The 27,127-nt window shown below is 42.6% G+C and overlaps 4 protein-coding genes across 10 annotated transcripts; 2 read left to right on the forward strand and 2 right to left on the reverse strand.

Annotated features, from left to right (window-relative positions):
* Positions 1-26,959, reverse strand: LOC131135689 (uncharacterized). Of its 5 annotated transcripts, none has more exons than XM_078795032.1 (3): positions 10,409-10,538; positions 9,318-9,444; positions 1-2,162 (listed from the first exon to the last, which is right to left on the reverse strand). In XM_078795032.1, the coding sequence occupies exons 1-3, from the start codon at positions 10,411-10,413 to the stop codon at positions 720-722; spliced, it is 1,575 nt and encodes a 524-aa protein (XP_078651158.1). In that variant the 5' UTR covers positions 10,414-10,538; the 3' UTR covers positions 1-719. The 5 variants fall into 5 exon arrangements, with proteins under 5 accessions (XP_078651158.1, XP_057937916.2, XP_057937881.2 ...); XM_058081898.2 differs by lacking the exon at positions 1-2,162 and adding an exon at positions 9,511-9,567 and having other exon boundaries at positions 6,958-9,444; positions 10,409-10,504; XM_058081933.2 differs by lacking the exons at positions 9,318-9,444; positions 10,409-10,538 and adding an exon at positions 2,793-2,930 and having other exon boundaries at positions 1-2,283.
* On the reverse strand, positions 3,651-6,146 carry LOC131135926 (uncharacterized). 3 transcript variants are annotated; one of them, XM_078795039.1, is made up of 3 exons: positions 6,030-6,146; positions 5,192-5,383; positions 3,653-5,011 (listed from the first exon to the last, which is right to left on the reverse strand). In XM_078795039.1, exons 1-3 carry the CDS (start codon positions 6,134-6,136, stop codon positions 4,081-4,083), a joined length of 1,230 nt encoding a protein of 409 aa, XP_078651165.1. In that variant the 5' UTR covers positions 6,137-6,146; the 3' UTR covers positions 3,653-4,080. The 3 variants fall into 3 exon arrangements, with proteins under 3 accessions (XP_057938329.2, XP_078651164.1, XP_078651165.1); XM_058082346.2 differs by having other exon boundaries at positions 3,651-5,383; XM_078795038.1 differs by lacking the exon at positions 6,030-6,146 and adding an exon at positions 5,455-5,492 and having other exon boundaries at positions 3,651-5,383.
* Positions 18,106-19,913, forward strand: cdca9 (cell division cycle associated 9). Its single transcript, XM_078795041.1, has 10 exons — positions 18,106-18,329; positions 18,407-18,538; positions 18,610-18,653; positions 18,732-18,783; positions 18,880-18,947; positions 19,205-19,266; positions 19,340-19,399; positions 19,478-19,556; positions 19,628-19,714; positions 19,795-19,913. Exons 1-10 carry the CDS (start codon positions 18,218-18,220, stop codon positions 19,858-19,860), a joined length of 762 nt encoding a protein of 253 aa, XP_078651167.1. The 5' UTR covers positions 18,106-18,217; the 3' UTR covers positions 19,861-19,913.
* Positions 20,441-23,936, forward strand: LOC131135701 (uncharacterized). The gene is made up of 3 exons (XM_058081926.2): positions 20,441-20,784; positions 20,999-21,205; positions 21,645-23,936. Exons 1-3 carry the CDS (start codon positions 20,547-20,549, stop codon positions 22,817-22,819), a joined length of 1,620 nt encoding a protein of 539 aa, XP_057937909.2. The 5' UTR covers positions 20,441-20,546; the 3' UTR covers positions 22,820-23,936.
* Positions 26,960-27,127: the final 168 nt, after the last annotated feature.

Consider the following 27,127-nt stretch of genomic DNA (forward strand, 5'->3'; position numbering starts at 1 on the left):
TGATAGTCACACTCAGATTTATTGACAATACACGGAAATCCCATTGATTACAATTCCAGTGCTCAAACTTGTTTAAATCCATAGAATCCAGCATTCCCAGTCAGTACAGACCAGTATCGCTGATATTGATACCAATACTGGACTTTATTGAAGTTGGCAATACAATTGAATATTTTTTGCCAATGTGCCTGTCATTTCCGTATCTTGATTAAAATAATATAAAATACCTGACAACATTTCTCGGAAAACAAAAAATATTTCCATCACTGCACTTATTGTCAACATTTATTCCATCAATATGTAATACAACAATATCAACAAAATCCCTTTCATTACATATGATTGTTTGAGCAAAATCAAATCAACACTGCAAATTAAGAAAAAAATCCAACATGATGTTATTCACTCAAAGGCCCCCTGAAAGCCGGCCGCACCCCCAGTAGCAGTTCTGGCTGGACGCCCTGGATCGACGCTGTTAGTTTTTTTCTTTTCCCCTTCCGTGGAGCCCCTATGACCACCACGTACCGGACAGACTGTAACCCTTCATCATCATTAAAAGTGCTAAAACAAAATCCATATAAATGTAACGTTTCATTTCCTACTATCAATTCAATCCATTGATTACACTTACAACAATATTAAATCAATACGTATGTCGTCCGCAATGGCAACATGATCGTAGGAATATAAATCGATGCAGTGAATGAACCAATACACTCCTACTTCCGAGGAAATGTGTCATCAGAATTTGAGCAAGTAAGTGGTTTTTCTTCTGTGTGCGTTGTCATGTGTGATTGCATGGTTGCCTTTCGAGTGAAGCTTTTACCACAGTCTGAGCACTTAAAAGGTTTCTCTCCCGTGTGTGTCCTCATGTGTGATTTCATGTTTGTCATAAAAGTGAAGCGTTTACCACAGTCTGAGCAACCAAACTGTTTTTCTCCTGTGTGTATTCTCATGTGTCGACGCATGTGTGTCTTTTGAGTGAAGCGTTGACCACAGTCTGAGCAACTAAAAGGTTTTTCACCGGTGTGTGTTCTCATGTGTCTTTGCATCTGCGTCTTTTCAGTGAAGCGTTTACCGCAATCAGAGCAACTAAAAGGTTTTTCTCCTGTGTGTGTTCTCATGTGTCTTTGCATGGTTGTCTTTCGAGTGAAGCGTTTACCGCAATCTGAGCAACTAAAACGTCTTTCTCCTGTGTGTGTTCTCATGTGTGATTTCATGTATGGCTTTAAAGCAAAGCGTTTACCACAGTCTGCACAACTAAAAGGTTTTTCTCCAGTGTGTGTTCTCATGTGTGATTGCATGTGTGTCTTTAAAGCGAAGTGTTTACCACAGTCTGAGCATTTGAAAGGTTTTTCTCCTGTGTGTGTTCTCATGTGTCTTTGCATGGTTGTCTTTTGAGTGAAGCGTTTACCACAGTCTGAGCAACTAAAAGGTTTTTCTCCTGTATGCGTTCTCATGTGAGATTGCATGTGTGTCTTTAAATTGAAGCATTTACCACAGTCTGAGCAACTAAAAGGTTTTTCTCCTGTGTGTGTTTTGATGTGTCGAGTCAATTTACTCTTACAAGAAAATCCTTTCTGACAAAGTGAGCAGTTAAAAGGTTTAGCGGTCTTCTTTTTAGAGCTTTCAGAGTGTTTGTTGCCAGTGTGAGTCGTCATATCACCTTCCCAGTCTGTATCGCTGCTCAGAGATTCTTGGTTGTAGTCGCTGTCTTCATCTTCAGGAGAGTGTGACGTTGTGTCGTCACTATCTGACAGTGGAGCTAAGAGGTTGTCTGCTTGTGATCCTCCACAGTGGTCTCCATCAGCTTCTGTTGTCATGTGTTGCAGTGAGCTGCTGCATGAAGGCTCCGCCTCTCTCATCTCCTCACTTGGACTATGATGAAGCTGTGAGGACTCAGGTGGTTTGTCTTCATGGTCTTCGGTCTTCACAGAGACACCAGCCAGTGGCAACCTGGTGAGATCAGCCTCCTCTGGCCCTAGAAGATGCTCTCCCTCCTGAGTGATCCAGAGTTCTTCCTCTTCCTCTTTAATGTGGTGGGGCTGTGGCTTCTCCTCTTCCTCTTTAATGTGGGTGGACTGTTGCTCCTCCTCTTCCTCTTTAATGTGGGGGGGTTGTGGCTCCTCTTCTTCCTCTTTAACGTGGGTGGGCTGTGGCTCCTCCTCTTCCTCTTTAACGTGGGTGGGCTGTGGCTCCCCCTCTTCCTCCTTAACAGGCTTTAGCTCCCACCCTGTGGCTGAGGGGAACATTCTTCTTGCTGACTAATCAGCTGTTGGATGTCTGTCGGATACCAACAGGAATTATTATTATTATTGTATCTATCCTGTCATGGAAGGACTGGACAAGACTGGACTTATTATCTTATAATGCATAATTATTACTATTTATCGTTAGGTACTTCAGTTTTCAATATCAGGAAAAACATATCTACTGATATCACATTATTACATACATACATACATACATATATATACATACATATACATATATATACATACATATATATACACACACACACACACACATATATATGTATGTATATATGTACATATATATACATACATATATGGAATGCCGCCCTGGGGCATTGCCCCTATGGCCCAAAGCTAGGACCGCCACTGATAGATGGAGAACATAAAAATGTATTCACAACACAAAATATGGCTTTGCATAGACTATATAGACATGCTAGCGGGCTAACGTTAGCGGCTAACAATAGCACATTCATTTATAAGGACATCGTATTTAAACAACTTAAAGAGTGTAAAAGGTTATTGTATTGATATTACCTCATTGGCCACGTGCACTAGAGAGGAGTACAATAGCGTCTTCTGAGAGTTACAACAGCAACTCGTGAAGGCGACTTCCTGCTCTTTGGCTTGGTGACGTCTTGGTGTGCACCACTCATTAACGTCCTACTGAAACACGCACACCAGCGAACATTGGTTCCACTTTAGACTCGATTTACAGACTGTATCGCTGTAAACAGGATAAGCGGCATAGAAAATTGAGTCCTACAAGTCCCACAAACACATTGATATAGATATTAATTAATTATCTATATTATTATAATTATGTTATTAATATAAATTTAGGGCTGCGCGGTGGATATGTGGTTAGCGTGCAGACCTCACAGCTAGGAGACGGGTTCAATTCCACCCTCAGCCCTCCACTCTATACCAATATATCTATATGATATATCATAGCCTATCCCAGCTGTCTTCGGGTAAGGGGCGGGGGCCCTTGACTGGTGGCCAGCCAATCACAGGGCATATATAGACAAACAACCATTCACACTCACATTCATACCTATGGACAATTTGGAGTCACCAGTTAACCTAGCATGTTTTTGGAATGTGGGAGGAAACCGGAGTACCCGGAGAAATCCCACGCGTGCACGGGAGAACACGCAAACTCCACACAGAGATTGCCGAGGGTGGGATTGAACTCGCTAGCTGTGACAGACCGCTTGACCGCCGTGCAGCCTGATTACATTTCCAGTGTTGTTAAAATCCATAGAATCCAGCAAATGAACATTTCCTGCCACAACAGGTCATGTAGCTTCCTTCCGGTAACGCCCCCAAATAATCAAGACGTGTACACAGTGCCCTCTACTGACCAAACTAAAACAATGCAAACATGACACAATTTAGGCTGGAACAGATGGAATAACAGTACTTTATTAGGTGTTGCATTCAATGTCCACGATAAAATACAACATCAGACAATCCATGTGATACCCAGTCAGTACAGAGACAGTATCATCCATATTGACATCTATATTGTACTTTTAAATGTATTTTTCAATAAAATTGAATCACTTTGCCTGACATTTCCGGGTCATGATTATAAACAGAGTAAAATATCTGATTGATATCTGATCAATATGTAATACAATGTCTACAAAGTCATATAATGATTCCCTCTTACATCTATATCTATATCAAATCAACACTGCAAAATACAAATATTGTCCCCAAGGGAATGAACTGCCCAAAGGAAGAAGAAGCCAATCAACCGTATTTCACATGTCAACTCCAACTCCCATGACCGCCACACACACGGAAGACAATGATGTCACCGACAGGCAGACCCCGAATGTTTAACATCTTTATCATTAAATGTGCTAACATAAACTTTATCCATAAATGTTTTTTCTCCTATGTGTGTTCTCATGTGTATTTCCGTGGTTGTCTTTCGAGTGAAGCCTTTACCACAGTGTGAGCAACGAAAAGGTTTTTCTCCTGTGTGCGTTCTCATGTGTGTTTTCATGTATGTTTTTAAAGCAAAGTGTTTACCGCAGTATGAGCAACTAAAAGGTTTTTCTCCAGTGTGTTTTTTCATGTGGGATTTCATGTTTGTCTTCATAGCAAAGCGTTTACCACAGTCTGAGCAACGAAAAGGTTTTTTTCCTGTGTGTGTTCTCATGTGTCTTTGCATAGTTGTCTTTTGAGTGAAGCCTTTACCACAGTCTGAGCAACTAAAAGGTTTTTCCCCTGTGTGTGTTCTCATGTGTGATTGCATGTTTGCTTTTAAAGTGAAGCGTTTACCACAGTCTGAGCAACCAAAAGGTTTTTCTCCTGTATGCGTTGTCATGTGTCGAGTCAAATTGCTCTTCCGAGAGAATCCTTTCTGACAAAGTGAGCAGTTAAAAGGTTTATCTGTCTTCTTTTTAGAGCTTTCAGAGTGTTTGTTGCCAGTGTGAGTCGTCATATCACCTTCCCAGTCTGTATCGCTGCTCAGAGATTCTTGGTTGTAGTCGCCGTCTTCATCTTCAGGAGAGTGTGACGTCGTGTCGTCACTATCTGACAGTGGAGCTAAGAGGTTGTCTGCTTGTGATCCTCCACAGTGGTCTCCATCAGCTTCTGTTGTCATGTGTTGCAGTGAGCTGCTGCATGAAGGCTCCGCCTCTCTCATCTCCTCACTTGGACTATGATGAAGCTGTGAGGACTCAGGTGGTTTGTCTTCATGGTCGTCTGTCTTCACAGAGACACCAGTCAGTGGCAACCTGGTGAGATCAGACTCTCCGTCCTGAGTGACTGAGAGTTCCTTCTCTTCCTCTTTAACGTAGAGGGACTGTGGGTCCAACTCTCTCATCTCCTCACTTGGACTATGATGAAGCTGTGAGGACTCAGGTGGTTTGTGTTCAGGGTCTTCGGTCACCTCAGAGACACCAGTCAGTTGCAACATGTTGAGATCAGCCTCCTTTGACCCGAGAAGCTCTCCCTCCTGAGTGACTGAGAGTTCTTCCTCTTCCTCTTTCATGTGGGTGGGCTGTGGCTCCTCGTCCTCCTCTTTAATAGGCTGTAGCTCCAAAGTGGAGCCCCCACCCTGTGACTGAGGTGACATTCTTCTTGACGACCAGTCAGTTGCAGGATGTCTGCTGGACACAAACTGGAATTATTGTGGAAGCTTATTGTGCTTAATAATAATACTGTGTAAATACTGTACTTTTAATGATGGGCTGTTGGGAATTTCATGTCCGTTTCTGTCAACAAAACTTATTTTAGGAGTTGGTTTGAAATATCTGTGTACCCCATCCACACCCTTCAGGAGTGTGTAGCATTATCCAGGACAAGTTTCATTTCATAGCATTGTTTCATTAATGGCTGCACGGCGTTTGAGTGGTTAGCACGCTCTCCGGTGATAATATCATAATTATATTATATTATATTATATAATTCCGCACTCACCCACCAATGATCACGTGACCACGCCCTCCACACCTCTGCGACCTAAACCTGTCCTACAATAATAAAGGGCGCATCGATGATTTGACACACAGGACACATTAATTCGTTGCCATTGTGACCTTCTTTTTTTAAGTAGGTTGATAATGCGGGATGGGGTGTTTTTCTTTTGATAGAGAACATAAAGTGTAGCCGCAATACAAAATATGGCCTTGCATGAACTTCATAGACATGCTAGCACGCTAGCGGGCTAACGTTAGCGGCTAACAATAGCACATTCATTTAGAATGGCATCGTATTTAAACAGTTTAAAGAAGGTAAAAGCATTGATATTACCTCATTGGCCACGTAGTACAATAGCGTTTCCTGAGAGTTACAACAGCAACTTGTGAAGGCGACTTCTTGCTCTTTGGCTTGGTGATGTCTTGGTGTGCACCGATCATCAACGTCCTATTGAAACACATACTGGCGAACATTGATTCCACATAGAGTCACAGCCTGTATCACTGTAAACAAGTCCTACACTTTATCGTAATATTGTAAATATGAACATTTATCAATTTAACACACTCTAACCTAACTTAAGACTCTTGAGGCATTGAGTGAATGCATGAATCCCCCTGGGCCGGAGTGGGGCCACCCGGGTGAAGCGTATAGCTGCGTTTACACTTGCATGCATTTTGCCTCCGCATTGGTCCCCCCAATGTGTGTCATTTATTTACACAAATAAGCGTGAAGACAAGCATTGGTACAAACTAACCACACCTCGGTAAAAATTACAGTCATGGAACAAATGATTAGACCACCAGAGTTTGTGGTCTAATCATTGTTATAATGATGACATGAGATTTGTTATACTGATGACAAGAAAAATAGATCATACGAGTTACATTTTCTGGCAGTATAAAGCTATTGATGTAAGAATATAAGAGATTGTCTCCTTCCTGATCCTATCCATCCTGGTCACTCCCAATCAGAACCTCGGCATCCTCATCTCTGCTACCTCCAGTTCTGCTTCCTGTCTTTTCCTCCATTCACACGGCTTCGGTCCGCCCAGGGCGTCATTCATTTGTAGGCATGAGTTCTAAGGGGGTGGAGTCAGAAAGGCTCCCTGTGATGTAAGTTCTTCAGACTTACCCTGTAGATGGAGTGGCAACAAGAATGGCTCAGTTTTAGTCAGGAGGGCACTCTGGTCCAGGCATCTGACATTCCGCCATGTCTGACCTCTTTTGTGAAAAAAAAACAAAAAAACTCCCTCTTCTCTTTTCTTAAAAATATGTATTTACAGAACAGGCCCTTATAACTTTATCTGTGATTACATATGAATACTGAATGAAGGGAATGAACTGACCAAAAGAAGAAGAAGCCAATCAACTGTATTTCACATGTCAACTACAACTCCCATGACCACCACATACACGGAAGACAATGATGTCACAGACACACAGACGAACATTTAACATCTTCATCATTAGAAGTGCCCAAAACACCCACATCCATATAAAACCTGCTATGCTTAAATCCGCTGTTTCATATCCTGGTATCGATCAGATCTATTAATACATACTGTATGTCGTCCGGAATTGAACCTTGAGAACCCAGATCAATGTAGTTGAATCATGGCAATATAAATCGATGCATCTTTGTAGTGAATTAACCATTACACCCTTACTTCAAAGAAAATGCGTCACCAGAATTGGAGCAAGTAAGTGGTTTTTCCCTTGTGTGTGTTCTCATGTGTGATTGCATGTGTGCCTTTTGAGTGAAGCGTCGACCACACTCTGAGCAACTAAAAGGTTTTTCACCCGAGTGTGTTCTCATGTGTCTTCGCATGTCTGTCTTTCGATGAAAGCGTTTATCACAGTCTGAGCAACTAAACGGTTTTTCACCAGTGTGGGTTTTCATGTGTCTTTGCATGTCTCTCTTTTGAGTGAAGTGTTTAGCACAATTTGAGCAACTAAACGCTTTTGTATGTGTTCTCCTGTGTGATTGCATTTGTGTCTTTAAAGTGAAGCCTTTGCCACACTCTGAGCAACTAAAATGATTTTCTCCAGTGTGCGATCTTGTGTGTGCACGAATGTGTATCTTTTGAGTGAAGCCTTTACCACACTCTGAGCAACTAAAAGGTTTTTCACCTGTGTGTGTTCTCATGTGTCTTCGCATGTCTGCCTTGCGAGAAAAACTTTTTTCACAATTGGAGCAACTAAAAGGTTTTTCTCCTGTGTGAGTTCTCATGTGGCTTTGCATGGCTCTCTTTTGAGTAAAGCGTTTTTCGCAATTTGAGCAACCAAAAGGTTTTTCTCCTGTGTGTGTTCCCATGTGTGTTTGCATCTGTGCCTTTTGAGTGAAGCCTTTGCCACACTCGGAGCAACTAAAGCGTTTTTCTCCGGTGTGTATTCTCATGTGTCTTCGCATGTGAGTTTTTAAAGTGAAGCCTTTACCGCAATCTGTGCAACTAAAAGGTTTTTCACCAGTGTGTGTTCTCATGTGTCTTTGCATGGTTGTCTCTTGAGTGAAGCATTTTTCACAATTAGAGCAATTAAAAGTTTTTTTTCCTATGTGTGTTCTCCTGTGTCTTTCCATGTTTGCCTTTACAGAGAAGTTTCTACCGCAGTCTGAGCAACTATAAGGTTTTTCTCCTGTATGCGATCTCATGTGTGTTTCCATGTCTACCTTTCGAGTAAAGACTTTATCACAATTTGAGCAACTAAAGGGTTTTTCTCCTGTGTGTGTTCTCATGTGTGTTTGCATGTTTGTCTTTGAAGTGAAACGTTTACCACAGTCTGAGCAACTAAAAGGTTTTTCTCCTGTGTGTGTCCTCATGTGTCTTTCCATATTTGTCTTTGAAGTGAAGAGTTGACCACAGTCTGAGCAACTAAAAGGTTTTTCTTTTGTGTGTGTTCTCATATGTCTTTGCATGTTTGTCTTGAAAGAGAAGTGTTTACCACAGTGTGAGCAACTAAAAGGTTTTTCTCCTGTGTGTGTTCTCATGTGTAATTTCATGTGTTTCTTTAAAGTGAAGCCTTTACCGCAGTCTGTGCAACTAAAAGGTTTTTCACACGTGTATGTTCTCATGTGTCTTTGCATCTGTGTCTTTTCAGTGAATAATTTATCACATTTTGAGCAAATAAAAGGTTTTTCTCCTTTGTGTGGTCTTTTGTGACAAACGGAGCAGTTAAAAGGTTTATCGGTCTTCTTTTTAGAGCTTTCAGAGTGTTTGTTGCCAGTGTGAGTCCTCATATCACCTTCCCAGTCTGTATCGCTGCTCAGAGATTCTTGGTTGTCTTCATCTTCAGGAGAGCGTGACGTTGTGTCGTCACTATCTGACAGTGGAGCTAAGAGGTTGTCTGCTTGTGATCCTCCACAGTGGTCTCCATCAGCTTCTGTTGTCATGTGTTGCAGTGAGCTGCTGCATGAAGGCTCCGCCTCTCTCATCTCCTCACTTGGACTATGATGAAGCTGTGAGGACTCAGGTGGTTTGTCTTCATGGTCGTCTGTCTTCACAGAGACACCAGTCAGTGGCAACCTGGTGAGATCAGCCTCCTCTGGCCCTAGAAGATGCTCTCCCTCCTGAGTGATCCAGAGTTCTTTCTCTTCCTCTTTAACATAGGGGGGCTGTGGCTGCTCCTCTTCCTCTTTAATGTGGGCGGGCTGTGGCTCCTCCTCTTCCTCTTTAATAGGCTGTATCTCCTGCCCTGTATCTCCGACTGAGGGGAACATTCTTCTTGATGACCAACAAGTTGCTAGATGTCTGCCGGATACAAACAGGAATTATTATGGAAGTTTATTGTGCACAAGAACTTATCTTTAACTGTACTTTTAATGATGGGCTGTTGAGATTTTCATTTTCTTTCAGCAAAACTGGTGTCAGGAGCTAATTCAGGAGTTACAAACACTATGGTTAGTCCGTTAGTCTGTGGCCTGTACATTGGAGTTTAATGCGGTGAACGAGAGGGTAGTTTCCCTCGGGTGGGGTGGGGGCTGGTACTGACTGTTTGTGCAGTAACCCCGGAAGCCGTTGGTGCCAGTCACGGTTTGTCGATAACAAGCACCATGTTCAAGCATAAGGGTGTCCACATGGGCACCCTGGGCCGCAGTTCGATGATTGACTTTGTGGCCGTGTCATCGGACTTGCAGCCATATGTAATGGACACTCGGGTGAAGAGAGATGCTGAGCTGTCAACCGATCACCAATTGAGTGGTGGTGAGTTGGCCCCGATAGTGGGGGAGGATGCCGGTCAGACCTGGCAGGCCCAAACATATTGTGAGGGTCTGTTGGGAATGACTGGCAGAGTCCCCTGTCAGAAGGAGTTTCAACTCCCACCTCCTGTGCATTAGAACGCCAGAAAATGAGTCAATATGAGCCAGCTAACAATGCACGCCATTGGGACACACCTATTTCGACTATGAAACCATCTTAAAAAAACTCTATCGTTTGGTATACATGCTGTAATCATGCAAGAACGAGTGCATTGATTGTATCATGTAATACTTACAGTAAAAATGAAGTTAATGTTGATAAAGTTAGTCGTACCAACAATAAATCAAGAACATAAAAATGTACTGGGGACACAAAATATGGCTTCGCATGAACTTCATAGACATGCTAGCACGCTAGCGGGCTAACGTTAGCGGCTAACAATAGCACATTCATTTATAAGGGCATCGTATTTAAACAACTTAAAGAGTGTAAAAGGTTATTGTGTTTATATTACCTCATTGGCCACGTGCACTAGAGAGGAGTACAATAGCGTCTTCTGAGAGTTACAACAGCAACTCGTGAAGGCGACTTCCTGCTCTTTGGCTTGGTGACGTCTTGGCGTGCATCGATCATTAACGTCCTACTGAAACACACACTAGCGAACATAGGTTCCACTTTGAAATCGATTTACAGACTGTATCACTGTAAATAAGTCTAACCAAATACAGACATATTGTGAATTAGGACTCCCATAAACGATTATTTTGATAGTTGACAAATCTAGTAAAAAAAAAATAATGAAAAGGCACTTTTAAAAAATCCTTAATATATAAAGGTTTTTGCAAAAAAAAAAGACTCCTAAAAACGATTAGTTTTATGTGTTGTGGTTTTGAAAAGATGCGTTCTGCAGGCTGGGGAGGAAATGTGGGAAGTCAGGTGGGAGAGCCCATGGTTTTTGATATTTTATTTATTTATTTACATTTTTATTGAGGTCAACAACACAGAAACACAGAGACACATGTAAGTAACAAATAAATGAATAGAAAGATTATAAATATACATACAAAAAAAGGAAAATGTTTCTAAAATTTCAATGTAGGCATACGACTAGGGGCGTTCCACGAGATTATGGAACAATGGAACAATAACATCAGAAAATCATTATTTCCTTTCCTTCCATACAATAATTTGAGCAAAATCAAATCAAACGATGCACTCTCTGACGGGTGACTCCAGTACCCGATTCACTGCAAAGAGTGAATCATAATCGAGTCACTAAAAGGAACCAAATCATGGCTTTCTGGACTGAATGGGAAAGCAAACAGGAAGTGACTTCATCAGTTCCAGCATTTAGCAATTAATCAAATAAAATAGCTTTAACTCCAGTTGGCCATCAGTGACTCAGCATGAGTCTTTCCAAAAAGGACCTCACAGGAAATGTGTCAACACAATTAAAGCAACTAAAACCTCTGTCCTGTGTGTGTTCTCATGTGGTTGAGCACATTTAGTTTTTGAGTGAAGCTTTTCCCACAGTGTGAGCAACTAAAAGGTTTTATTCCCGTGTGTGTTCTCATGTGTTTTAATAGATTTGCTTTCTGAGTGAAGCTTTTCCCACAGTCTAAGCAGGTAAAAGGTTTCTCTCCTGTGTGTGTTCTCATATGTGATGCCAACGTTTCCTTGTGTGCAAAAGTTTTACCACAATCTGAACAGCTAAAAGGTTTCTCTCCTGTGTGTGTTCTCATGTGTGATATCATATTTACTTTGCGATTGAAGCGTTTACCACAGAATGAGCAACTAAAACATTTTTCTCCCGTGTGTGTTCTCATGTGTTTTACCAAAGTCAATTTTTGATTGAAGCTTCTACCACAGTCTGAGCAACTAAAAGGTTTTTCTACTGTGTGTGTTCTCATGTGTGCTGCTAAAGTTCTTTTTAGTGCAAAACTTTTACCACAGTCTAAGCAGGTAAAAGGTTTCTCTCCTGTGTGTGTTCTCCCGTGTGTTAGCAAATTTGCTTTTTGTGTGAAACTTTTACCACAGTCTGAGCAAGTAAAAGGTTTCTCTCCTGTGTGTGTTCTCATGTGTAATACCAATTGTACCTTTTGAATGAAACCTTTACAACAGTGTGAGCAAGTAAAAGGTTTTTCTCCTGTGTGTGTTCTCATGTGTCGAGTCAAAACACTCTTCCAAGAAAATCCTTTCTGACAAAGTGAGCAGTTAAAAGGTTTATCTGTCTTCTTTTTAGAGCTTTCAGAGTGTTTGTTGCCACTGTGAGTCGTCATATCACCTTCCCAGTCTGTATCGCTGCTCAGAGATTCTTGGTTGTAGTCGCCGTCTTCATCTTCAGGAGAGTGTGACGTCGTGTCGTCACTATCTGACAGTGGAGCTAAGAGGTTGTCTGCTTGTGATCCTCCACAGTGGTCTCCATCAGCTTCTGTTGTCATGTGTTGCAGTGAGCTGCTGCATGAAGGCTCCGCCTCTCTCGTCTCCTCACTTGGACTATGATGAAGCTGTGAGGACTCAGGTGGTTTGTCTTCATGGTCGTCTGTCTTCACAGAGACACCAGTCAGTGGCAACCTGGTGAGATCAGCCTCCTCTGGCCCTAGAAGATGCTCTCCCTCCTGAGTGATCCAGAGTTCTTCCTCTTCCTCTTTAACATAGGGGGGCTGTGGTTCCTCCTTTTCCTCTTTAATGTGGGGGGGCTGTGGCTCCTCCTCTTCCTCTTTTATGTGGAGGGGCTGTTGCTCCTCCTTTTCCTCTTTCACATAGGGGGAATGTGGCTCCTCCTCTTCCTGTTTAACAGTCATTTCCTCCCCCTGTGGCTGAGGGGGACCTTCTTGATGACCAATCAGTTGCTGGGTGTCTGCAGGACATAAACAGGAATTATTACGGATGCTTGTTGGACACACATTTTTACTGTTTACTTTTAATGGTGGCTTCATGGTATTTTCATGTTGGTTTGTGTCAGCAAAACTGATGTGAGGAGCTAATTTGAAATATTTGTGTGCTTTTGGAACAACTCTTTGAAGATGGCCCAGTGTCAAGAAGGGTACATAGAAGCCAAAACAGGGACCCTCTGATATTTAGTAAAAGATACAGGAGTTGGAGTCCTGAAGACTAAAACCATTTTCTGAATTTATGAATCCTCTTCCTGATCGTTTGGGGCAAGCGGAAAAATAAAGATGAGCGATACCATCAGTGCTGCGTCATGGCAACAGTAAAGCATCATGACATCATTCATGTGTGGGGTTGCTTCTCAGCCAGGGGGGGGGGGCTCGCTCACAATGTTGTCGTAGTCGCTCGTACTCCTCTCTTGTTGGGGGAAGTTCCTCCTGGTCCAATGTTATGTGTAGACTCTTGTTATCTCCAGCTTCCACCTCCGTGTGTCCGAGATGTAATGAGGGTGCCCAGTCTGGACGGCTTTCATCCATTTCATAAGCTGGTCTCCCTGAAAAACACACACTCCCATGATGACTTTTAAAACTGTGTACATTGATCACGGTTCTTTGGTCCATTCTTGATCTTACAAATCACTCCAAGACAACAGGCATCGTCTTTTATTCCCCAAAACTCAGTACTTGGCTTGTTTGGTGTCCTCAGCTAGCTTGGCTAACGCCAGCGGCCTACTAAATGCTAGGCGTCAAAGAGCAAAACAGTTCAAACTTACCAGTGTGAAAATGCCGTGAACACACCACCAAGTCTTGGCTGATGGCGTTGAAAGTGATGTTTGGTCGTCTGACGGCTGCTATCCAGGCCATTCGGCGTCTCTTTGTTAGCTCACAGATTCCAGCTCCTTGGCTTTGCTTCCACGTTGGAAAGGAGAAAAATATCACCTCATCCTTTTTATTCCCGAAGCGATCGCCTGAACGATTGTGGCAGTTAATAACACAACACGTTTGCACCATGTTTGTCACGTGTTACAACTAAACAACACAAACATAAGAATGTATGCAGCCAGCCTCAACAAACCTTTCACTTTTGCTCCAAGCCCACAATGCAATGCGGATACGTCACTTCCGCGCGTCACTTTTCCTCTTCTTCTTCTTCTTTTGGTTTAATGGCGGGTTACATCCATGACTTTAAAAGGTGCATACCGCCACTCATTTTTCCAGAATATGTATCTATGGGCATTTTACTTACTTTATGTTCGGGCGAGTAGTAGAGATATCATATAATATTACTACTACTAATAATGTTAATAAATATTCTAATATTATATAATCCTGATAATTGTAATATTTGTTTTACTAATCTATATTCTTTAATACAGTCCTGTGTCCTTTAAATACCTTATCACCGCCCTCTGTATTTTTCTATTTCTTCACCATCTTGCCATCGTGTCAGTTGAGAGTGAGGAATTTTACAAGTTAAACCACCGCCAAGTGATTGACCGCTTTGCAAAAATGAAAACAAGACGTTACAGTTTACTTCCCAAAAAAATGATTCCCTGAAGAGACACACAACAGTTGTGTTTTGTAATGGTTTAGAAGTCTAGAGTAAAGTGCACAAGAAGGCCAAATGCATTACCGCAGTACATTTCAGGTGGTAAATCAAAGATCTAAACAACAACATAGTCTGATATGATTTAATAGTTTAAAGATCTACTTATGTTCTTTGATGATAAATAAGTGTTGAATTCTATTACGCTCTCATGAATGCTTTGTGCCCCAGGTGTGCCCTAGTACAGTATCAGGTCTAGTGATGCCCCTGGTTTAAGGGCGGATGCGGTTTACTTGAAACAACCTTTTGAAGCCCCGACACCATTGGAAAGAATGATACAGGAAAAGTACTCCGGGTACAAAGCATCCAAAACAGGAAATCATAACGTAGGAGCGACAGCAGGAAGGTTTCTGCAGTAAAATGGATCATGATATATCTATCAGGTTAGCGCGCAGGGCACACAGCTGGGATAGGCTCCAGTACGCCTGCGACAAGTTGAAATCTGTACGTTGGTAGCATAACTCTTAAAATGTACAATTGAAGAAACATATATTATGAAAAAAATATTCAAAGACATAGATCCTTTGTCTTTTTAGACTTGTATTTCCATGTATTTGTTCTGTTCTAGTATGTACTCTATGCCACATACCCTAAATTGCTACTATAAGCATGGGAATGTATTCCCTGTCAAGCCGCTTTTCCCAAATAGTTCGTTTTTTATTGTTAAAAGTGCTAAAAATCACATCCATATGTAGTGCTTTATTTCCTACTATCCATTCAATTGATGACCTTTTTACACAATCTTAAATTAATATACATCATCTGGAATGAAATCATTGGCGAGTCCAACAGTAGACCATCAGTGCCTCTGCATGTGTCTCTTCAACGCTGACTTCCAAGAAAATGCGTCACCACAAGTTGAGCAAGTAAACGCTTTTTCTCCTGTGTGCGTTCTCATGTGTGATTGCATGGCTGTCTTTAAGTTGAAGACTTTACCACAGTCTGAGCAACTAAAAGGTTTTTCTCCTGTGTGCGTTCTCATGTGTGTTTGCATGTTCGTCTTGTGAGTGAAGCGTTTACCACAGTCGAAGCAACTAAAAGGTTTTTCTCCTGTGTGCGTTCTCATGTGTATTTGCATGTTTGTCTTGTGAGTAAAGTGTTTACCACAGTCTGAGCAAGTAAAAGGTTTTTCACCCGTGTGTGTTCTCATGTGTCTTTGCATGTGCGTCTTTAAAGTAAAGCGTTTACCACAGTCTGAGCAACTGAAAGGTTTTTCTCCTGTGTGCATTACCATGTGTGATTGCATGGCTGTCTTTTGAGTGAAGCATTTACCACAGTCTGTGCAACAAAAAGGTTTCTCTCCTGTATGAGTTCTCATGTGTGTTTCCATGTGTGTCTTTGAAGTGAAGCATTTTCCACAGTCTGAGCAACTAAAAGGTTTTTCTCCTGTGTGTGTTCTCATGTGTCTTTTCATGGTTGTCTTTTGAGTGAAACATTTACCACACACTGAACAACCAAAAGGTTTTTCTCCTGTGTGTGTCATCATGTGTCTTTGCATGTGTGTCTTTAAAGTGAAGCCTTTACCACAGTCTGAGCAACTGAAAGGTTTTTCTCCTGTGTGCCTTCTCATGTGTCGAGTCAAAAGACTCTTACAAGAAAATGTTTTGTGACAAACGGAGCAGTTAAAAGGTTTATCTGTCTTCTTTTTAGAGCTTTCAGAGTGTTTGTTGCCAGTGTGAGTCGTCATATCACCTTCCCAGTCTGTATCGCTGCTCAGAGATTCTTGGTAGTAGTCGCTGTCTTCATCTTCAGGAGAGTGTGACGTCGTGTCGTCGCTATCTGACAGTGGAGCTAAGAGGTTGTCTGCTTGTGATCCTCCACAGTGGTCTCCATCAGCTTCTGTTGTCATGTGTTGCAGTGAGCTGCTGCATGAAGGCTCCGCCTCTCTCATCTCCTCACTTGGACTATGATGAAGCTGTGAGGACTCAGGTGGTTTGTCTTCATGGTCGTCTGTCTTCACAGAGACACCAGTCAGTGGCAACCTGGTGAGATCAGCCTCCTCTGGCCCTAGAAGATGCTCTCCCTCCTGAGTGATCCAGAGTTCTTCCTCTTCCTCTTTCACACAGAGGGGCTGTGGCTCCTCCTCTTCCTCTTTAACGTAGGGGGGGTGGGGCTCCTCCTCTTTCACATGAAGTGGCTGTGGCTCCTCCTCTTCTTCTTTAACATAGGGGAGCTGTGGCTCATCCTCTTCCTCTTTGACAGAGGGGGGCTGTGACTCCTCCTCCCTCATCTTGTCACTTGGACTATGATGATGCTGTGAGGACTCAGATGGTCTGTCGTCAGTCACAGCAGAAACACCAGTCAGTGTAGCCACCAGGTAGTGGTAAATATGAAGTAGAGTAAAGCTGAAATGAAGTCAATAGTGAAAGAAAGGCTTCTAAAGAAGTGGCAGGAAGAATTGGACAGATAACCAAAATGTAGATATTTGTAGAATATTCAAAAAGAGTGGACCAAGTAAGAATGACCTGCAGAAATAGGAGGAAAAAGTATTCACAACACAAAATATGGCTTCGCATGAACTTCATAGACATGCTAGCATTAGTGGGCTAACTTTAGCGGCTAACAATAGCACATTCATTTAGAAGGACATCGTATTTAAACAACTTAAAGAGTGTAAAAGGTTATTGCATTGATATTACCTCACTAGAGAGGAGTACAATAGCGTCTTCTGAGAGTTACAACAGCAACTCGTGAAGGCGACTTCTTGCCGTTTGGTTTGGTGACGTCTTGCTGTGCAACAAACATTAACGTCCTACTGAAACACACACTAGCGAGCATAGGTTCCACTTTGGACTCGATATACGTACATATCAATGTAATTGATATACAAATACATTTAATATTGTAAATCTTAATATTTAACACCACTAACTTAACACAATTAACTCATTCACTGCCAAAGACGCGTACAAATGTATTTTGCTTGTTTTTCGTGGGAGCTACAGATCGAGGTGTGGCAGAATGGACTACCATCCATAATACTTTTCATCCATAATGGTGTGACTGCTGTGATTGGCCAATCGCCTCAGGAGGTCCCCTTATAAAAAGGGGCCATGTAAATGCACCCACTCTTGCTTGCTACTGCTGAGGGACGCCCCCTTTCTGATCGGCACAACAGGCTCCTCAGGAAGTACGATAAGATATGCCTTTTTTCGTCCTCAGTGGGGAAATTTGCATTGCACAGCAGCAAGAACATAATCAATCAATCGAGCAAAGTAGGAGATCGGTTCTGTCACTATGGCGTCGTTGGCTTCAGAGTGTCTGTTTATAAATAGCACTGAGATTTCTAGCAACATGAAAACAATTGTTGTTTTTGAGCAGGCGTCTTTCGAGGGGACCTAAAATTATAAACTCCCTTTTTTTCAAAATTGGAAGTCGAATGTCCTTCCGCTAGATAAAGTAGACCCTCCCAAGGACGCTCGACGATAAAGGAGAAGTCTACTAAGTTACTTTCGTAGTATGCCTGCGCCGGTTAGGTTGCCATGATGGTAAGCAGAATATAAACTATTAGTGTTGAGTAAATAACATTCATTCATTTTATTCAAATGTACGAACGGCGTATGAGGTTATTTTATAGTCAGCTCAGAGATTGTGCAATATTGTCCGCCTCGACCACCTCTCTTGCTTACCATCATGGCGGACGTTCTGCTCCATGGCGTACTTACATTCAGTTCCATTAACTTGCAGTATAACCGACCATCCTTGTTCCCACAGAGCTACACTGTTGAATGTGTGCTATCAAATGCTGCGGTTGCACAGGTGTGTGTTTACAAACCTATTTCTGTAGCATTTGGCCTTCAACTTTGTGGAGACGACAGAAGACAAAATGCCTCCTAAGCACAAACGAAACAATGGAAATGCACGAAATCAGGAGCGGCTCAACAAGGAGCTACGAAGAAAAAAACTTTCTCTCTTTATTCAGCAATTTGAGGAAGAAGGTAGGGGAAATCATGATAAGAAATATTATTTTTGCCACTATATATATTGTTTGGAGTTGTATTTGTTTTCCATACAGCACAAAGGCGTCTCAATGAACTGGACAGTAGACTAGAGAACATGTTGGCGACCATCGATAAAGTCTTCGAAATAGAGCTGCTGAAGATGCCACCCTCGTTGCAAAATACGCTTATGGGGGACTTAATACGCGGTAACACCAATAAGTCTTCGTGTCGGTGCTAACGTAAAGGCGTTTTTTAAAACAGTTTTGCTCATATTTAGAGGAAGAACTCTCAGCCGGTAAGGTGGTCTCCGGCGACATCCGGGTGAGTTTCTTTGAAAGTATGCTGCCATCTTGTGGCGAGTGTAAGTAATAGCAGCTTCATCTCCATCTTGCTTTGCAGCATGAAACACCTGACATGCACCAGCCTCTCAGGAAGGCGTCCGGCAAGAGAGGTGACATTTTTACACCGACTCTGACTTCATATTCATCCACAAAACCTTTAACTGGTACAAATATCTAATCAGCTGTGGTCTTTGCTTTGGTGGCAGGAAAATTAACCGACCCTGCGTCTGTTGATTCCCGTTCGTCTCAGAAGAAGTCAGGCAAGACATCCAAGGTAAAGTCGTTGGGTCAAGCTTCACGGATGGTCCACAGGTACAAGCTGGGCTGGGAATGACCTCAGGGAGTTCAATTCCCAACTTGGCAGAAGCTGTAGGTTTTTTTTCAGCAGATTGGTCTTATACTCTGCTGGGAAAACCAGCACAGACCAGCTACCTGCAGGAAAACGCAACGTATGCTGGTTTTTGGCTTTGTGATCCTGTCAGAGAGCCCTGTGCCATTTTGATACGTGCATTATGGTCTCTGTTGGTGCAGCGGGGCAAAGGATCCAAGAGACCCAAGCCGTTGGTTGGCAGCAGCAGCACAGGAAATCTGGGGTAAGCCTTGCACTGAGATGATGTGTTCAGGATCATTTCTGCTTCACATGTATTCCTCTACCGCCACTGAAAGAAGCCAAAGCAGCGTGACCACGCCCACCCATGAGGTCCTGATGGCCAAACATCAGCTTAGGTATGTCTTGTATAATTTATCCTTTCTGAGATGGAAGCATGACACCACAGTGTGAGAATGTTGTTCATGTTTGTCCAGGTCTGTCTCCATGGGGGATTTGCACTGTTCAGTGGCTGGATCTGCTGCACACATCACTGTAACCACAGCACTAGGACAGGTGCCTGTTCAATAGCACTAAGACCTCCTTCTCCTCCACGGATTGACGTATGTTTGTCTATTTGATGCTAGGCACTCTGCTTTTCTGAGGAGAACAAGGACCAAATCAACCTGGACTTGCTGGATGATGTGGCATGGTGCCAGGTGGAAAAGCTGTCGGTAGGTACAGTCTCATCTTTTTTTTTCATTTGGAAAATAATGATTGCTATTGGTTACTCTTCCGCTCTTCAATATCACAGAGACTGATGGAGTACGTGTCTGAGAGAAGCCGCTGCCACTCCGTACCACACTGCAGTGGCCTCTGATGGACTGTTTTGTTTTCATGGATGTTTAATAATAAAGATTATTTAGAAACACACCATGGCCGTGTTTGCAGTAGGTCTGTAGATGAACAGCGCTGTTACTCGGTGACGTGTGTGTGTGGTGAGGCCCAAATGTCCATGTGGATATAAAAGACCTCTTCAAAATCGTCTGTTTCCCACAGCCACAGATGCGGTGTTGAGGGAGCCTTCAGTAGCGACTCTATGCTGACTGCAGGAATGTCCACAATGCTGTGGCACGTGGTTTCTCTACCATAAGCAGTCTCGAAAGGCCTTTTTAGAGGGTTTGTCGGGACATCCAAGCCCAGACCACATGTAACCACACCAACCCAGCATCTTCAACTCCAAGATGGTCTGAGACCAGCCACTCTGGTAGCTGCTGCATAGCCAAAGACGTTGTGTCAGAAACCATAAATCCTCTACTCATACATGACTTGTACACTTGGCTAGTGGCAATCTATATCATATGTGTAGTCACATCTTGAAAGAAAGGGGGAAGTTATACTGTAATACCACATGTGACCAATAGATGTCGCCATAGCCTCAACGAGGTTAAACCACAAACAAGAAGAGTGACGTTTCCGCATTGCATTGTGGGCTTGGAGGGAAAGTGAAAAGTTTGTATCCGCTAGCCTTGTGTTTGTGTTGTGTAGTTGTAACACGTGACAAACATGGTGCAAACGTGTTGTGTTATTAACTGCCACAATCGTTCAGGCGATCGCTTCGGGAATAAAAAGGATGAGGTGATATTTTTCTCCTTTCCAACGTGGAAGCAAAGCCAAGGAGCTGGAATCTGTGAGCTAACAAAGAGACGCCGAATGGCCTGGATAGCAGCCGTGAGACGACCAAACATCACTTTCAACGCCATCAGCCAAGACTTGGTGGTGTGTTCACGGCATTTTCACACTGGTAAGTTTGAACTGTTCTTTGACGCCTAGCATTTAGTAGGCCGCTGGCGTTAGCCAAGCTAGCTGAGGGCACCAAACAAGCCAAGTACTGAGTTTTGGGGAATAAAAGACGATGCCTGTTGTCTTGGAGTGATTTGTAAGATCAAGAATGGACCAAAGAACCGTGATCAATGTACACAGTTTTAAAAGTCATCATGGGAGTGTGTGTTTTTCAGGGAGACCAGCTTATGAAATGGATGAAAGCCATCCAGACTGGGCACCCTCATTACATCTCGGACACACGGAGGTGGAAGCTGGAGATAACAAGAGTCTACACATAACATTGGACCAGGAGGAACTTCCCCCAACAAGAGAGGAGTACGAGCGACTACGACAACAACTGGAAGCTGTTAGCAAGACTCAAGTTGTGCTACACATTGAAGGTATGTTTAATGTTAACTAACCTGTAGTTGACGCTTTTGTACTTATTGGTTTAAACAGCAGGTTGGGCTGCTGTCTTAAACAAAGCAGAGTCTCCACAAGGATAGCCAAGTCAAAATCTTTGCCTGTTTACTTGTCTATTTATTTATCAAATCATTTACATTTATATCATTTATATTTGGAGGGTTATATTGCCCGGATCTGTTTTTGCGGGGGTCATGACCCCCCCCTTCCTTTCTCACACACACACAACATACCCATGCATCACACATATCTTACATGAATACATATATAAAATACAATAAGATCAGTCATCGTTTTACTTACATAGATTTACATTAAGTTAATTTTGATTTTTTTATATATATAAGGCACTTTGAAATGAAATTATTTTTTAACAGGACACAAGATTTCAGAATAATTTCTGTTTGTTTCCTGCAGACATGCATCAGCTGATTGGTCATCAGAAAAAATGTCCTCCTCAGCCACAGAATGAGAGCTCCACTTTGGAGCAGGCAGAGCTACAGCCCCCCCATGTGAAAGAGGAAGAGGAGGACCCACAGCCCCCTCTTATTAAAGATGAAGAATTAGAGCCACAGCCCCTCCACATTAAAGAGGAAGAGGAGGAGCCACAGCCCACCCACATTAAAGAGGAAGAGGCGGAGCCACAGTCCCCCTATGTTAAAGAGGAAGAGGAGGAGCCACAGCCCCCCTGTGTTAAAGAGGAAGAGGAAGAACTCTGGATCACTCAGGAGGGAGAGCATCTTCTAGGGCCAGAGGAGGCTGATCTCACCAGGTTGCCACTGACTGGTGTCTCTGTGAAGACAGACGACCATGAAGACAAACCACCTGAGTCCTCACAGCTTCATCATAGTCCAAGTGAGGAGATGAGAGAGGCGGAGCCTTCATGCGGCAGCTCACTGCAACACATGACAACAGAAGCTGATGGAGACCACTGTGGAGGATCACAAGCAGACAACCTCTTAGCTCCACTGTCAGATGGTGAAGACGTGACGTCACACTCTCCTGAAGATGAAGACAGCGACTACAACCAAGAATCTCTGAGCAGCGATACAGACTGGGAAGGTGATAAGACGACTCACACTGGCAACAAACACTCTGAAAGCTCTAAAAAGAAGACAGGGAAACCTTTTAACTGCTCACTTTGTCAGAAAGGATTTTCTTCTAATAACGATTTGGCTCGACACATGAGAACACACACAGGAGAAAAACCATTTCATTGCTCAGACTGTGGTAAAGGCTTTGCTCAAAAGGCAACCATGCAATCACACATGAGAACGCACACAGGAGAAAAACCTTTTAGTTGCTCAGACTGTGGTAAATGCTTTGCACGAAAGACAACCATGCAATCCCACATGAGAACACACACAGGAGAACAACCTTTTCGTTGCTCAGAATGTGGCAAATGGTTCGCTCGTAAGACAACCATGCAGTCACACATGAGAATGCACACAGGAGAAAAACCTTTTAGTTGCTCAGACTGTGGTAAACGCTTCACTCACAAGGCAACCATGCAATTCCACAAGAGAACACACGCAGAAAAGCGTTTACTTACTCAAGTTGTGGTAGCACATTTTCTTGGAACTGCGCTTTGAGAAGACACATGCATAGGTATTGACGGTCGACTGCAGTGGTCGGCAACCCGCGGCTCCAGAGCCGCTTGCGACTCTACAGCCTCTTTGTTTGGCTCCTTTTGCAATGCTTTAATTTTTTTAATCTTTGTACTGAGTATGGAAACATCTGACTTTCTGTGAGGCAGTGAATGCATCCTGGCTGAGTTGCCAAGAGAACAGTACATTTGGGACTGCATTGTTCCGAGTGTGAAATTTGGTGGAGGAGGAATTATGGTGTGGGGTTGTTTTTCAGGAGTTGGGCTTGGGCCTTTAGTTTCAGTGAAAGGAACTTTGAATGCTTCAGGATACCAAAACATTTTGGACAATTCCATGCTCCCAACCTTGTGGGAACAGTTTGGAGCGGGCCCCTTCCTCTTCCAACATGACTATACACCAGGGCACAGAGCAAGGTCCATAAAGACATGGATGACAGAATCTGGTGTGGATGAACTTGACTGACAGTACAGTAACAAAGTTCTTGGTTTTTAAATTAGGTTTTACAGGAGAGAGAAGAAATGTTACCCTTCTCCAGCTCACAGCTAAACCTGATATATTAAACAGTAGTAATATTCATAGCTCCTTTATGTAGTTATTACCTTTTCACTACTGGTTCATTTCTACAACACAAGTTATAAGTGTTACAGTCATAAAAGTTAACACAGAATTTGCCAATAAAACATGCACGTGATGGACACAAATAATGACTGTCTTGTTCCATTTATGTTGATAATATGAAGTGTTAGGTATTTACATAACGCTAGTAATATCAAAAGTCAAATCTCTCCACGTTGTAGAAACTGAAGAATGACTTTATATTCAAACACTGCGTACATCAAACTCTGTTTACACAAATAAATCCATAATTATAAATACTTAAGTATTCATTTTTATTGATTTGCTAATCAATACTTATGCTTGATTCGGTGAGCTTTGCAGGGCTGAACGGAAGCGTACAAAGAATGTTACCTACCAGAGCCGAAGTCGACAGGCTGCACACTTTCGCTGTAAACTCTTTAAATACATCCCTTTATTGATATATTTTTTTAATCAGGCAAGAAAGTGGCCGTTTAGAAGTCTCGAATGTGTATACCAACCGTTTACAGTTCGTTTCAATTCGACAAAATTTAAGCTAGCCGAAGTGAGCAACGCACTTCCGGTTATTTTCACAAACTAAAACACACCCTTGATTTTCTCATACAAAAAAACATAGTGATAAATAAGTGATTTTACTTTGAAAACAATAAGCGAACCAACTTGCAATATATCCTGCTTGACACCGCCGTTTGCTCCATCCGGCTGCTCAGTGTTCAGCCAATGGTTTTTCAAAGTGATGTCACGTCGCGTTGCATTCTGGGTAATTTAAGTGTTGTATCTTTAACTGATGATACATAATCAACATTTCTGGCGAATGCAGTATGCATCCGGGAACTTCTCGCATACTGCCAGTGTAGGCCGCCTGCATACTCAAAAACCTAGTATGAGTAGTAGGTAAGTATACGGTTTCGAACACAAGTATTTTGTGGAGCCACTTTTCATATAGCTTGTTAAGAACAGAGCCCAAGATTTCTGGGGGCGATACTCATATATTTATTGTCCGATGTATGAAATAGGAGCTTTGCTATGCACATGATATCTAACAAAAAGTAGGCAAAGTAGGGTAAGAGGTAAATGTTTAGCCCGCAGGCCTCACAGCTAAGAGGCCTGAGTTCAATTCCAAACTACGGCCATCTCTGTGTGGAGCTTGCATGTTCTCCCTGTGCATGCGTGGGTTTTCTCCAGGTGCTCCGGTTTCCTCGCACATTCCAAAAACATGCTAGGTTAATTGCAGACTCCAAATTGTCCATAGGTATGAATGTGAGTGTGAATGGTTGTTTGTCTATATGTGCCAGTCAGAACTCAGCCAGGATGTGTTCACTGTCTCACAGAAAGTAAGATTTTAAAAAAAAACTAATTACAAAGATACAAAATTTGAGTATTCCAAAAGAAACCACAACAAAGAGGCTGAAGAGTCTGTTCAGGAGCCGCAGGTTGCAGACCACTGCAGTCAACCATCAGTGCCTCTGCATGTGTCTTCTCAAAGCGCACTTCCAAGTAAATGTCTTACCACAATTTGAGCAAGTAAACGCTTTTTTGTCAGTGTGTGTTCTCAAGTGTGAATGCATGGTTGTCTTACGAGTGAAGCGTTTACCGCAGTCCGAGCAACTAAAAGGTTTTTCTCCTTTGTGTGCTCTTACATGTAATTCCAAAGAAGACTTCTGAGAAAAGCCTTTATCACACTCTGAGCAACTAAAAGGTTTTTCTCCCGTGTGTGTTCTCATGTGTATTTGCACGTTTGTCTTAGAAGCAAAGAGTTTACCACAGTCTGAGCAACTGAAAGGTTTTTCTCCCGTGTGCGTTCTTAGGTGTCGAGCCAAAGTTGACTTTTGAGTGAAGCCTGTACCACAGTCTGAACACCTAAAAGGTTTTTCTCCTGTGTGTGTTCTCATGTGTGACTGCATGGTTGACTTTCGAGTAAAGCATTTACCACAGTCTGAGCAACGAAAGGGTTTTTCTCCTGTGTGCAATTGCATATGTGATTGCATGTGTGCCTTTAAATTGAAGCATTTACCACAGTCTGAGCAACTAAAAGGTTTTTCTCCTGTGTGTGTTCTCACGTGTCGAGTCAAATCACTCTTCAGAGAAAATCCTTTCTGACAAAGTGAGCAGTTAAAAGGTTTATCTGTCTTCTTTTTCAAGCTTTCAGAGTGTTTGTTGCCAGTGTGAGTCGTCATATCACCTTCCCAGTCTGTATCGCTGCTCAGAGATTCTTGGTTGTAGTCGCTGTCTTCATCTTCAGGAGAGTGTGACGTCGTGTCGTCGCTATCTGACAGTGGAGCTAAGAGGTTGTCTGCTTGTGATCCTCCACAGTGGTCTCCATCAGCTTCTGTTGTCATGTGTTGCAGTGAGCTGCTGCATGAAGGCTCCGCCTCTCTCATCTCCTCACTTGGACTATGATGAAGCTGTGAGGACTCAGGTGGTTTGTCTTCATGGTCGTCTGTCTTCACAGAGACACCAGTCAGTGGCAACCTGGTGAGATCAGCCTCCTCTGGCCCTAGAAGATGCTCTCCCTCCTGAGTGATCCAGAGTTCTTCCTCTTCCTCTTTCACATAGGGGGGCTGAGGCTCCTCCTTTTCCTCTTTAATGTGGGGGGGCTGTGGCTCCCCCCCTTCCTCTTTCACATAGGGGGTCTGTGGCTCCTCCTCTTCCTCTTTAATATGGGGTGACTGTGGCTCCTCCTCTTTAATCGGTTGTTGCTCCATGTGATCCAAAGTGGAGCTCCCACCCTGTGGATGAGGGGACATTCTTCTTGATGACCAATCAGCTGCTGGATGTGGGGATGAATGGGAATGGGAACATGAATGAAATCTTGAAGATCAAACACTCTTAATGCACAAACTAAAACTAAAGTTCAAGGCTGGACCGACGAAAAACTCGCAATACAGAGTTATTGCAACATGTGAAAGAAAAACCTGGGGAAGCCGGTATCACGTGATGTTGATGTTTACGTTTTACTGCGCATGCCCCATTGACTATTCTAGTTGATTATAGCGGCGCATGTAGACAAGATATTGGAATATTCCTTTCCATGGATACCATATTTTCGGAAAAGTCATTCGTAAAGAGGAAAAACTCCTCATGTAAACGTGGCTAGTGTGTTGAATATTCTTTGCAGGTGTCTTTGCTCAATAAATACATCTTGTTATTGGTAAGTGCAAAAGAAAGACCTGATGGCTGCAGTGGTTTCATTTAACAAGACATTGGAATATTCCTTTCCATATATACCATGTTTTCGGAAAAGTCGTATGAAGTAGAGTAAAGCTGAAATGAAGTCAATAGTGAAAGAAAGGCTTTGAGTCAACTTCATAGACATGCTAGCACGCTAGCGGGCTAACGTTAGCGCTAACAATAGTCCATTCATTTAGAAGGGCATCGTATTTAAACAACTTAAAGAGTGTAAAAGGTTATTGCATTGATATTACCTCATTGGCCACGTGCACTAGAGAGGAGTACAATAGCGTCTTCTGAGAGTTACAACAGCAACTCGTGAAGGCGACTTCCTGCTGTTTTGGTGATGGCTGCGTGTGCACTAATCATTAACGTTCTACTGAAACACACACTAGCAAACATAGGTTCTTCTTTAGAATCGATCTACATATCAACGTAAACAAGTCCTACAAATACAGTAATATTGTAAATATTAACAATTAACACGCAATAATTTCATACAGTTAACTCATTCACTGCCAAAGT

The sequence above is a fragment of the Doryrhamphus excisus genome, linkage group LG12 (genome assembly GCF_037039965.1).
Source record: "Doryrhamphus excisus strain RoL-2023G ecotype Guam linkage group LG12, RoL_Dexc_Guam_v1.1, whole genome shotgun sequence".
Lineage (NCBI taxonomy): Eukaryota > Metazoa > Chordata > Actinopteri > Syngnathiformes > Syngnathidae > Doryrhamphus > Doryrhamphus excisus.